The 14064-nt window shown below is 39.9% G+C and overlaps 1 protein-coding gene across 6 annotated transcripts in view; it reads left to right on the top strand.

Annotated features, from left to right (window-relative positions):
* Positions 1-12746, top strand: part of LOC116062866 (netrin-G2) — a 70502-nt gene extending 57756 nt beyond the window's left edge. For 3 of the 6 annotated variants that reach the window (XM_035991424.1, XM_035991423.1, XM_035991425.1), the window contains 8 exons: positions 51-1193; positions 1375-1470; positions 2246-2338; positions 3001-3099; positions 4417-4491; positions 6297-6464; positions 9444-9578; positions 11406-12746. In XM_035991424.1, coding sequence (XP_035847317.1) covers positions 51-1193; positions 1375-1470; positions 2246-2338; positions 3001-3099; positions 4417-4491; positions 6297-6464; positions 9444-9578; positions 11406-11629 — 2033 coding nt within the window. In that variant the 3' untranslated portion in view covers positions 11630-12746. Of the gene's footprint in view, positions 1-50; positions 1194-1368; positions 1471-2245; positions 2339-3000; positions 3100-4416; positions 4492-6296; positions 6465-9443; positions 9579-11405 lie in introns of those variants that run through there. The other 3 variants (XM_031317635.2, XM_031317640.2, XR_004895008.1) reach the window with 3 other exon arrangements.
* Positions 12747-14064: the final 1318 nt, after the last annotated feature.

Raw genomic sequence — 14064 nt, 5'->3', positions numbered from 1 at the left:
TGCAAAGAAGACAGGATAAAAAAATTGGTATTTCAATTGTGGTGTTTCAGTTTCCCACATATCTAAGGAACACAGACATGAGATTCATGGCCATGTACAAGAGACTCATGGCCACGTACAAGAGATTTATGGACACATACAAGAGGCTCATGGACACGTACAAGAGGCTCATGGCCACGTACAAGAAACTCATGGCCACGTACAAGAGACTCATGACCACGTACAAGAGACTCATGACCACGTACAAGAGATTCATGGCCGCGTAAAAGAGACTCACGGACCCGTAAAAGCGACTCACGGACCCGTAAAAGAGACTCATGGCCACGTACAAGATACTCATGGCCACCTACAAGAGACTCACGGCCACCTACAAGAGACTCACGGCCACGTACAAGAGACTCACGGCCACATACAAGAGACTCATGACCACGTACAAGAGATTCATGGCCGCGTAAAAGAGACTCACGGACCCGTAAAAGCGACTCACGGACCCGTAAAAGAGACTCATGGCCACGTACAAGATACTCATGGCCACCTACAAGAGACTCACGGCCACGTACAAGAGACTCACGGCCACGTAAAAGAGACTCACGGCCACGTACAAGAGACTCACGGCCACGTACAAGAGACCCATGGCCACGTACAAGAGACTCAAGGCCATGTACAAGATACTCATGGCCATATACAAGAGATTCATGGCCGCGTAAAAGAGACTCATGGCCACGTACAAGAGACTCATGGCCACGTACAAGAGACTCACGGCCACGTACAAGAGACTCACGGCCACGTACAAGAGACTCACGGCCACGTACAAGAGACTCAAGGCCATGTACAAGATACTCATGGCCATATACAAGAGATTCATGGCCGCGTAAAAGAGACTCATGGCCACGTACAAGAGACTCATGGCCACGTACAAGAGACTCACGGCCATGTACAAGATACTCATGGCCACGTACAAGAGACTCAAGGCCATGTACAAGATACTCATGGCCATATACAAGAGATTCATGGCCACGTAAAAGAGACTCACGGCCGCATAAAAGAGACTCACGGCCACGTACAAGAGACTCATAGCCACGTACAAGAGACTCATGGACCCGTACATGAGATTCATGGCTACGAACATGACACTCATGGCCACAAAACAACCTTATCGGAGCATGGGGAGGAAAGAAAATCGGAAAGCAAAGGTATATCTTTTGTACATACTGTAGTGGTTGTACCTAACTGTAATTATTTGTAGAGGTGGAAATATGCCGTAGATAAACTTTCACAATTAGGTAAACTTGGCAACTTACACTGGAAATTAGACACAACAGAAATGTATCAAAATGTTTGCTCACTATGTCAATGGAAAATGTTGTGCGTCAGTTTCCCACAAGCCTGAGGGAAACGTGCATGAGACTCATGGCCACAAAACATCATCATCTGGGCACAGGGAGGAGGAAAGAAAAGCAGAAAAGAAAGGTATTTCTTTTTTATGTAGCATTGCAATGTTCCTGTAGTTTTATAAACTGTAGCTGTAGTTCATTAAATATATAGAAGATTAACTTTCAGCACAATTTAAACTAAAATAGCCTCCTGAAAGCAGCATGAATGTATCTTTGTTTTTGCTTATTATGTTGACGAGACAACATTGTTTTGTTGAGACAAAAAACCACAACCTTATCTGTTGGCATTTTAGTAGATTTACATGCTGTAGTTTACCTTTTGTGCAGTAGTAGATCAACTTTCCTAACGCGCTAAACTTGGCAACTCCAAGTGTTAAAAGGGGCCACTATGAACAGCAGAAATTCATCTTAGTTCATGTATTTCCGTCTGTTCAGCAACATAGTAGCCTGTTGGTAAACTTAAGCTATGGAGTAAAAACCTATATTCGGCACCAACATTGGTGACATTTTTGTCTGCGACTCAAGATAAGAGCAAGAAAAGGACCGGAGAACTAAGTAAAAAAAAAAATTAAAAAAAACATGCATAGACATTGTTTATTTATATAGGTTGCTGAGGAAAAGAGCACACAAAATGTTCCTCAAAAATACTTTTGGTTGTCACGTTTATGATAATTGTGGTGTGACAGTTTCCCACTGCCCAAGTCAGAGGGACATGTACATGAGACTCATGGGCACAAAACAACCTCATCTGGCCACGGAGAAGGTATCTCTTTTATATATAGCGGTGGCAACCTTTTAATAAAATTTACCTCATATTTTTGCTTATGTCAATGATGATTGTGGTGTGTCAGTCTCCCATCATTTTATGGGACACTTACATGAGACTCATGGACACAAAACAACCTCATCTGGGTATGGAAAAGAGCAGCACAAAGAAAGAAAATGTAAAACAGAGGTATATCTTTTACATGTAGTGGTGGCAATGTTCTTGTAGATTTAAAGTAGATTATTTATGGTTCCGTAAATATGCAATAGATAAACTGTCAAGTTAAACCTGGCAGCTCACAGTGAAAAACAGAAACAAATGTATCTTAATTTATCTCTAACTACATGACATCCTGTCAGTCAACATATGCTATAAGGCAAAATCTTAATTTGGTACCAACTGTCGCGCCATATTTTTATATGGAGATGACTGACACTGTAGGGCAAGAAATAAAAAACAGACAGCAGGATCAAGTGTGGAAAAATGGGTTAACTAGACAAGGAAGATACATTTGACATTGAAATGCTCTTAAAATAAACAATGCTGCATTCAGAATAATTTGTTAAATTTTTTCTGATCAATCGATTATAGATAGTAAGCATTTGGATGATACTTTTTAAAATAAAAACAGATATTTAACGTTCTAAATACTCATAAGCATCTAACCTTATTTCTTAAGTAAATTACATTATACAGTATGTGAATGGGATCTTTATTAGCAAAGGTTTCTCACAAATCATTGGATGTTGTTGTCTTGTCAGTAGTTGTTCTTTTGCGTTTGGTAAAACAGCCTGAGATAATCTGTGCAACGTCAATACAGATTGATTTGCTCCTTTGTAGTGCATCACAAACCTGAGTGGGAAAGAGGGAGTCATGAGACCCCAAAACACACTTCAGGGATAGAAGATGAAGACAGACAAGAAAGAGAGAAACAGAAAGGTAGAATTTGAATACGTGTTATATAATAGCACAGTGATTCATAAATGGTTGCACATTGGGACCCAACATTTATCATGATTAGGTTAATAGGTGACACAGACTTGCATTTATTCAATTACATTTATAGCTACATTAAAAAGGTAATTTGAGCCCACAGTTGGGTCATAATTTTCTTGGTTTAATCTTCAAACTGACATTTTTTTATTCATCTTACTCACCTGTGGTTGCAGAATTGAATAGTTCTATTTGCTTTTTCAAAAATATAATAAGAATAAAAAAAGGACTTGGTGTCTTCAAGACAAACCATGCCAAATTTTTACCACAACAGTTTTTGATTTCAGTTTTAAAAACTATCACACAATCTTCTTCAGCAGATGGAGTTTGCCCAGTTGTCATGAAAGTGTAGATGTAACAATTTCCATTTATTTTGCTCTAAGGACTTCTCATCCATTTTTGCTCAAAAGTTGAGATTGATTGATTGGCCTTAAAAAACAGCTGTTTCAAAACAATCTGACCACAAATAATCATATCAAACAATCTTCAAGAAGATCAAGAACAGCTACTTATCCCACCACAAAGTCCATTGTGATGAGTTTCCAAGGGCAAGAGTGAATCAGAATCAGAATCAGAAAGGGCTTTATTGCCAAGTATGTTGCACATACGAGGAATTTGTCATGGTGTTGTTGGAGCATGTCACACATACAAATATAAGAAGGATAAAAAGATATAAACAATAAATAAGTCTGATGGTGTTGTTCCTCTGAAGTTCACAAGCTCTTCACTTGTGAATGAGATACAGGTACTATCGCAAGAAACAAAGTTAAAACACAAAACAAAACAAAACAGAGCGCTCCAACACACCGTGTCGCCATTCTGTGGCGCCATCTTGTTGTGAACTTTAAGTTTATCTTTTTGGAGTGTTTTGAAAAGGAGCGTTTTGAAAACAGAAGCCACGTCAGTTTCTAGTCCACCACAGAAATTACAACTAATCAAAAATATTAAGCTGTCAAATGCAGCACGAAAGTAGTTTCTTGCATAAAGACTCATACCATCTTGAGGGTAACTTTTGGGTTCTGTCCAACCAGTTAAGAAACACTGCAGTAGGTAAATATTGTGTCAGCTTTATAGAACAAAGCAATCCCCTTCTTTCAGGTAGAATCTAGTGGGAATCCCATCCACCTAATCCATAAAACCTCTCTGTAGTATTGATGCTCACCCATTCCTGCTCCAGCTGTGTGAAGGTATAGTGCTGCAGATGACTAGCACAGTGAATGATGTAAAGACAAATCTTAAACAAAGATTCCTTCATCCCTCAAGGGCTTCTGAAACTCTTGATCTCAGGAGAGCCCCAGGCCAGACAGTTGTTTGGGATCATATACGATGATTTCAGGGGTAAGAGACCAACATGATCAGCACCTGGTCTGAAGATACAGGCAGGAGACTCGAGCTTGAATTCTTTGGTTCAGATCAGTGGATTGTAAACTTTTTCTGTCATTGGACTTAAGTGTGGATGTTGATTGTGAAGCAGACAACCTGTGGAAAAATCCCTTTCATTGGATGTCTTATGTTTTTCATTTTGCTCATTCTTTCCGTATGCAACTCCCTCTTGGTTGTGTTTGCTTTATGTGCATAATCAAGGTAAGTATTTCATATTACTAAACCATCAAACAATTGCCGACATTGACATTCTGGTTTATTGATTTTAAGAAAGGATGCTTGTTAGCTATAGCTATATATATATATATATATATATATATATATATATTCCTTCAACCTCAGAGATTCTTTGATGTAGGCAGCTCTCTTACTTACTCTCATTGCAACTGTCTTTCATCATTAACAATTCACAATTGATAAATACCAATAAAGCAACATCTTGACTCGTAACGTTAATTTGTGGAACAATGTCCCATTGCCTCGCTAGTCTGTGGAGTAATTGGCCATTTATATTTAATTAGGCAGTTTTTCCCCCACCGCTAGCATGGCTTCCTCAGTGCTGAGAGAGGCACTTTATGGCGCTGCTCTCACTGGCTTCCTTTTAAACCAGCTCATTAATATTTTAGCTGGCATCATCAACCAAACAATAATAAAATAATAATGTGACGGCTGATTAAACAGCTAAACTCCGACTTTTTAATGTGCATTTAAATGTGTATTTGCATAAACATGCCTGGTAAACGCCTCTTTAGAGGACAGTGATGCCTTGCAGCACACTATTGCAGCCAACTTCTAAAGCTTAATAAAACCTTAATTAGGTACCAGCCTCAGCCAAGATAATCGTAGTGAGAATGTAGAGCAACATTTGCTGCAGATCCTACTGTAAATTATATCAGGCTTTCATTACTCCCTCTGTGAAAAAAATTACACAAAAGGTCTTACACCATTCTCCACAGCATCTTTATTTGTAGCTTTGCTCTTAGGGTATGAAATATGGAAGCAGTCTTAATTTATAAAGCGTACGAGCATGTAGCACAAAACCTGCAATCAAATCCTCTTGGATCATTTTATGAATTACAAAGAGAAAATTTAATTAAGAGCTCTGATGGTGCAGCGCTTTATGAAAGAGAATTTAAGACTGGAAATGAAGAACAAACAGTGAAAAGGGAGGAGAAGCAGTGGAGGTTAAGTGGTGTCAGACCGATTTCATGGTGTCAGGTGCAGTCTGAAAACACCTACTGTACTGTATCACTCACCTCAAACTCCCTTGGTTATGATTCTATAGCTTATAATCTGCTCATACAGTAATGCAATTATATTCCCAGACACAATTAACATGCCTGCACTCACACGCCTGCACACATATACACAAACACACACACACACACACACACACACACACACACACACACAGTGGAATTCCCATCAGTAATCAGTGCAGCCCATTGAAGCAGACTCAGCAGACCCGAGTCTAGTAATGGAGAGGGAGTGGTCTGTCTTTATTGAACCAATATAGAGTCAGAAAGGCAAGTCGTAAAACACCCTCAGAGTCATTCATTTGTTCACTGATGTCTAAAACTAAAACCGTCAGACATATCTCTTAGTGCAAGTCATTTATCATTTTCTACTGTCACTGAAGAATCCCATGAGAAGACTTTAAAAGGAAACTACCCTCTCCCAAGTATTAACTTCAACATCATGAACATGTATATCTATCCTCCTCTAGCAAAAGAAATTTAAAGATCTGTCTTTTCTTTCAGACTGTGAGTGCTATGGCCACTCCAACCGCTGTAGCTACATCGACTACCTGAACATTGTCACATGCGTCAGCTGCAAGCACAACACCAGAGGCCAGAACTGCCAACACTGCAGACTGGGATACTTCCGCAACGCCTCTGCCGAACTGGATGATGAGAGCGTCTGCATCGGTCAGTCTGCTGGGGGACAGAGGGAGTGAGAGTGTGTGTGTGTGTGTGTGTGTGTGTGTGTGTGTGTGTGTGTGTGTGTGTGTGTGTGTGTGTGTGTGTGTGTGGTATGTGTGATTGGGATAGGAGATGCTATAGTTGTTACTGCTTTTAAAATTCAATCAACTGCTCTGATGGGTTTTTTTTAAAGTGATGATTGCCACAACAAGGTAGACTAGTAGTGAAAATTTAAATAAATGCATACAGTAAAAAATGCTGTTGTCCTGACACTTTTAGAAAACGCATTTTGTTGTGTTAGCTCTGTAACATAGAATTTGAAATGAATTTGTGGTTCACTCTCACTGCTCTCATCAGCATAGAGTCTACAGTACATGCAGCTATTTTCAGCCAAAAAACCCTAAAAACATCACTGTACATTACCTGCAGGACTTAACAGTAGACACACAGTTAGCGACCACCTGGTAAACAAAGTAAAGCGTTTAGCAGCTAAAGAGATAAAAAGATATTTCCTTCAAGAGTTGGTTGAGACCAAACCAGAGCTAAAAAGAGGGTGAATATTGGACTTACACTACCGGTTAAAAGTTTGGGGTCACTTAGAAATTTCCATTCCACTCCATTATAGACAGAATACCAGCTGAGATCAGTTGCATTGTTTTTTTTAACCAGGGCAGCAGTTTTCAGATTACATTATGTGCTTACATAATTGCAAAAGGGTTCTCCAATGTTTTCTCAGTTAGCCTTTTAAAATTATATCAGATTAGTAAACAGAATGTGCCTTTGGAACATTGGATGAATGGTTGCTGATAATGGGCAATGTAGGTATTGCATTAAAGATCAGCCACTTCTGTCGAGAACCCTTTTGCAATTATGTAAGCACATAATGTAATCTGAAAACTGCTGCCCTGATTAAAAAAACAATTATAAGGCAAAAAAGCGCTATATAAATGCAGACCATTTAACTGCTAAAACATCACAATAGCAACTTCATAAGGTCACTTTATTTCAATGTTGTGTTTACAGCTTGTTGCACTGCCCCAATGTGGCCAAAAAAGTAATTGCAAACCTTTATAGTCAGTGACTGGCTGGAGTTTTCAACCCATAGACATCAGCAGGTATTTTCCCTGCAGATGCTCTTCCAGATCTTCACCTGACTTCTTCACATCAAACGTCATTGCTTGTACATACAAATATTTTGAGTGTTGTACTCACTGCCTTACTGCATTGTCAATTAATCTAGGGCTCCTACTGTATGTATAAAAAGGTTTGGAAGTCCAACATTTTTCAACCAAGACTGATGCAAACATCCTCAAGCACCCTTAAAGCTGAAAGGCATCACTTAAACTTCATTTCAAACTGGAGTACAGAGCCAAAACAATGAAAAACATATATATATAAACGTTATATTTTCTGACTGTACTGTAGACAAATGCATCTCTTAGATATTTTTGGACAATGATACACTGTTTGTATGCATTCACAGAGAAGTTGTCCCTTTTTTTACTCTTATTAAGGACATGTCCTAATAAGAGGTCACTCTGTTTGCATAGCTGTGGAGTGAAAATCTGGTGTTGATTTGGATCCATCTGTAGGTGGACTGCAGGGGGTTGGAGGGTAAACTCGTGGCGGTTGGGGCGCACACAGGGCCAGGCCTTGGAGTCAGCACAAATAAGGCCCCATTAGCTCATCTGCCAGCACACTGGCACACCGAGCACGGCAACAGAAATCAGTTCACACCACGTATCTCTAGAGCAAGAGACCATGCCATCCCAAACACTAATGCATTTGCACACACATTTTACACAGCTACGCATTCACTCTCAGTGGCGCACATACAATCCCAATATTAATGCGCATGACCCAAAAACACACAGTTATCAACCGCATTGCTGTGGTTGTGTAATCTGTTTAAATTTTATGAATATTTTAAAATACATTTTATTATAAATGAGTTCATTTGATCATGGGTTCAAGTGAAAGACGAGCTATTGGCTTACATCAAATCATAAGAGAAACGTTGGTTCATTATCAACCGACTGACGGATGCAATGCAAATATGCAGCTCTGCAGTTTTTTTTCTATACTGATCTGGATATCACTCCGCTTCTATAAATATATGTATTTGTAATGATAATTACTTGCAGAAATAAGAGTAATTTATGAGGGAAAAAAACATCTAAAGACAAGTTCAATGTCATCTTGTGTTAAAAAGGTAAATCTGTCTCAGACTGATTTGACACGAATCTCAGTATGCAGTTAGCATTTCAATACAACAAATATACAAGTTATTGTGATTGGTAGGAAGGGAGAGTTCAGGGTGTATCTGAATGTGAGTTTGTGGTGTTTTATAGGCCATTTGAATCATAAGAATGTCAACAGACAGAACTTAAGTTTGTTTAATTATGCAGCACAACACTTATTCCACCTGCCTTGGAAAGCAGAAATTCTGTAATCAAAAGAACGTACAGTTCTATTTAGATGGGATTAGTTTTCCAAACAACATCTGATATATACAGTACTTTCTGACACAGGGCATCTGTCATTTCATTTTTCTGTTTACACTGGAGAGGAATCACTGTGGTCTGTTGCCAGTATGGCAGGCTGTATGATAGGTGGTGTTTTTAGGAAACCTATGCCAAACGTTAACCTCTTAGAGACATTGAGACAGTTTGTTTAATGTCTGTAGGATCAAAAGAACTTTATAATATTTAAAATGTTTCAGTCCAGACACCCTTACATGTATCACATTATCTTTGCAATCCTCAGCATGGTGGTAAAATAATTCTTGCTGAAAAGGATGTAAATTTCAGGTCTGAATCTCTGCAGCATTTTGGGAAACTCCGCCCTAACATGCACAGTACTGCAGCTCTGAAAGGCATCAATACCAAAGACAAATCTGTGGTCTGAATACAAATGTGCACCTTTGGCTTAACTTAATTCAACTCTAGGTCAAATCCCTATATCTCTTTTCCTCTCTTCTTTCAGAGTGCAACTGCAATCAGATGGGTTCTGTTCATGACCGGTGTAACGGCACAGGCTTCTGCCAGTGTAAAGATGGGGCCACGGGGGCCAAGTGTGACGACTGTCTGCCAGGATACTACTGGAAACAAGGCTGTTACAGTGAGTATGAGGAGGCTGATTTTTGGCGGGTTCATGTCTAAGGGCCCTATTTTAACAATCTAAGCGCACGGCGTGTACGAATCCACTTTTGCTAGTTTAACTGCGGAAAAAAAGGGTCCGTGCGCATGGTTCAAAAGGGTTGTACTTAGTTATTCATTAATTCATAGGTGTGTTTTGGGCGTAACATGCAATAAACCAATCAGTGTCATCTTCCATTCCCTTTAAAAGCCAGGCTCGTTTGTACCTTGGCGCATTGCTATTATGATGGCGGATTTGTTAAGCAGGAAGGAGATATTTTCAGGAGAAGAAACTGCTTGCGCGTGAAGTGAAAGCGCCAGTAACCATAATAACATGCAATATAAAATATATAGATATACACAATAATACTATTTCACATTTTAATATTTTTATTTTTAATCTTTTGCATGTTTGTGTGCTGCTGCGCGTCCCTGTTTATGTAACAAGCATAGTGTGCGCGCGCATTTTACTAATGTGCTGTTAAAATAACAATGAAATGCTGCGTTATTGACTTTAGACCAGGTTTTTGTTGGTCAATGGCGCAATCACTTCCCGCTGCCTCAAGACAGCAATACGCCAAGAATTCACACCTCCCTGTAAGACCAGCACACCCATGGGCGCAGGTGCATTTGCTATTTAAACGACGTTGGCGCTGGACGGGAAATTGACAACTGCGTCGGTCTTAAACTAGCAAAGACACTTGCGTCGGGTTTTGCGCCGTGCCGGGTGCAAGATAGGGTTCTAAAAGTCCAGGAATGAACAAATGTTGTAGCCTTCCAGGGCATTTGCGAGTGCACTGTGCCACTTACTGTAGCTTGTGCATCTCCCGATGTTTTCTTCGGGAATCGAATAGGGGAATAGATCATGCAGCTCGTTAGCGGCATCAGCTGCTCTCTTAATTGATGACCCTGTCACTCCTTAACCCCATTACAGGAAATCGCCTTCCTCTACCATATACCATCTAGTGAGGGCCCTCAGTCTCACATAGACCCTCCCCACCTACAGATATTGAACCGCCACAGGCATGCGTGCCTTTTAAATGTGGGTTTGTTTACTACAATATGTCCCATATAGTTGTAAATAGTAGTACAGTATGTTTTAGATTTGACACCTTACTTCAAATACTCCAATGCAACAGAGTCAATTATATTTGGAGTGATAAAACATGTTAGCTCATGTAAGTATTTCCTGTTGTGGAAGCCTGATCCTCTATTGTCTCTCAGTAAATTTTTAGGTCAAGTATATTGTGCAGTACAACTACCTCTGTGCTTTTCCTAATGCCTTTTTATAGCATTTTAACAATGCAATGTGTTCCTCCAATCATTAATATCACATGCAGTGTATTTTCTATTTGAGACAATGATTTTATACTTGACCCTGAGAAAGTGCAGGCTCAAGAAAAACAGACAGAGAAAAGGGCTGCAAAAACAAAAAAAAGCAGGTGTTACCTGTTTATGTCCCTGAGGCAAAGACCGGAGAATTTATCTTGCCTCTTTACTTCCTCCTGCTTTTCTTTTCTACTTTGTTCTTTCTGCCCTGAATTCTTCTCCTCCTCATCTATCCCATCATGCTTTTTCTAACATTGCCCCTCTTTATCTTTCCTCACCTGTCTCTTTGCCATACATCTTTCTTTCGTCTTTGTGCTCTTTACTCCCCTATCCTTTCCCTGCCTGTCACTTTGCCATGCCCTCTTTATTCCCAACTCCTCTCTCTCTCATTCTCTTTACCTCTGCAATTCCTTCACTCTCCCTCTTTTCCTCTACTTCTCCTTCTGCTGCTCTTTCTGTCTGCCTTCGTCTCCACTCACAGCTAACATTTGTGACGAGGAGATGCTCCTGTGCCAGAACGGAGGAACATGCTACCAGAGCCAGAAGTGCATCTGTCCTCCAGAGTTTAAGGGGGTACTGTGCCAACACTCCCGCTGCGATGCGGGCAAGGACTGCAACGCCGCCTCTTCCCTGCACCTTACCACAGCCACCCTGCTGCTCTGCACTCTGCTCGCCCACCTGCTGGCCACGTTAACTTCCCACTGAGCCACGAAAACCCCCTCACACCAAGAAGTGTGTGTATATGTGTGTGTACGTGAGCCGAGGGGTGACCCAGAGTGGGTAGGGCCGCCCCCAGTCGTGGACCCGACAAACACACACCGCAGCACCCGCAAAAGCGCACACACTTACAACACAAACTAGCCCCAATTTCCTTTCAAACACGCATATATATCATTACATATCCACACACACACACACACACACACACACACACACACACACACACAGGACTATTATGATACTGAGTGTGTGCTCAGGTGTGAGAAGGACAAAGACAGAAAAAAGGGGAGCGACCTCAGAGAAAAAAAAGATGCAGACGAAGGGGGACAAATAATACCAACCACTGTTCCCTTTATTCCAGAGCTGGAGCAATGTGCATCAAACCAAAAAGTATAAACAAAACACTTAAATCACCACTGTTTCACTTCTAAGGGAATGGCTGTTGTACCCACAAGGACCTTTTCTTTTGTTTTGTTTTCTTGGTTGATTTAAGGATCTCACCCCCGCTTGACTGACGGCCAAGGCGTGTGTGTGGTCAGACTCTGTGAGAATACGAGACACGACGAACGAGACGGGAGGCGAAGTGCGCGTTTGATCCTGCTGCTGAGGCCTACATAGTATATTAACCAGGTTTCATTTCTTCTCAAAAGATGAGGCTTGATTTTACATTTATTCTATTTCTGCTGCATTCTTTTATTTTTTATTATATCTTCAGTCATTGTATCTAACGTGCCCACTAACCACTAAGTCGCTGAGATCATACATATTATATAATATCCAGGGGGTTACAAATTATAAAAAGATTTAGTCACTATTATGGTTGTTATAGGAATGAGTGATTGCTGCCACACTTAGCGAGATTTAATCTTCACACAGTATTCAGGAAGCAGAATTTAACAGAATTTAACTTATCAGAAATCTAAAAGAGAGAAAAGATATCGACCACGTATCAATATTATATGACATTATTTGAATATTTTTTGTAGAAATTATTTTTGTTTGGAGTTACAATAAATTATAAAAAATGACATTTACAACTATTCCAAATGAGCATTTTATTACACTGAGTGTAAACCTTGCAGTAAATATGACTGTTATTTGCCTTCTTACTTGTACTTTTTTCATTTAATCAATCAAATGTCTGTGATGACATGCTGTTAACATCTTTTTTTTTTTTCCAGTGGGGTGAAAAGAAAATTGAGAAAGTCATCCATTTGATCTATTTCATTCACTTTTGACACAGAGTTGAATGCTTATAATTACAAACAGATTATTCCAGTTTAAAATACAACAGTCTGTCTGACAATCACAAAGAACTGCTTTCCTGTCAAGAGAATATAAATTATTTTATTCTGATAAAAGTTGCAAAGAGCTTTTTATATCTGAAAATGGCACTTGCCAATGCAGCACAAGGGATGGGCTGATTACAAATATTTTCTATTAACAGTGGAGATGCTGATACTGATTCACCACGGTCCTGTGAGACGGAGCCAATGACCCGGAGGCCAGATTTTCCCATCTTGAACTTTCTTTTGCAAGACTGTTCCAGTGACACGTTGTGTTTAGCGAAAAAAAAATCTCATTTAAGTTTGTTTTTTTTCCCTTATCAAAACTACATCTTTTCACTGAGAAATGCTCAATTGCTGAGTCAGCCCAGGTTCACAGTGGATAAAGAGATGTGAATGCTGCATCACACCAGGATATAGTGTACATCGAAGATAAAAGCGAGACTAAGCCTGTGAGAAATGACAAGACAGGGATTCTTGTATTACTCCTCTATTTTCTGAGCTGGTGGTAGCTGTATTAGCTATTCTGTGTGTCGGGCTTATCCCCTCTGAGCCTGAATAATGTCAAGAACTGAGATTTGGGAGGGAATAGTTTATGAATGTCGAACATTGAGAAATTATGTAAAAGGAAAACATTTCATTGTGGAAGAATCAAAATGTAGTTAAACTACCAAAAGAAAAAATACTCATACATATACAGTACATTTCAGAATAATATATATTATACAATTTGACTATTATTATTGACTATTAACCCGTGTTTTGACCAAGTCATCTTTGCTCAAGTCCCAATTAAGTCTCAAGTCATTTAGTCTATATCCTTGACGTTCCACTTCTGGGATTGCTCCGTTGCCGCTCATTTAGGCCGGATATCCGTTGCTGCTTTGGGCTTCCTTTGTGTTGGCATTTTAAACTCTGGTCGATTTATGAGGACTATGGTTAACCTTTTCTCAGATCTCTGCAGGGTGAATCCAGACAGCTAGCCATCTGTCCAATCTGAGTTTTATGCTGCACAACTAAAAACAACTTCTAAAAGTACACCTTCCACCAAAACAAGTTCCTTCCGAGCCTATTTTGCAGCGGCACTGCAGCTTTTCTCCGGTGCTTAGCACCGCCCAAGACGATTGTGATTGG

The sequence above is a fragment of the Sander lucioperca genome, chromosome 14 (assembly GCF_008315115.2).
Source record: "Sander lucioperca isolate FBNREF2018 chromosome 14, SLUC_FBN_1.2, whole genome shotgun sequence".
Classification (NCBI taxonomy): Eukaryota; Metazoa; Chordata; class Actinopteri; order Perciformes; family Percidae; genus Sander; species Sander lucioperca.
The sequence above is the reverse complement of the archived record's forward strand: the minus strand, read 5'-3'. Positions and strand labels throughout refer to the sequence as shown.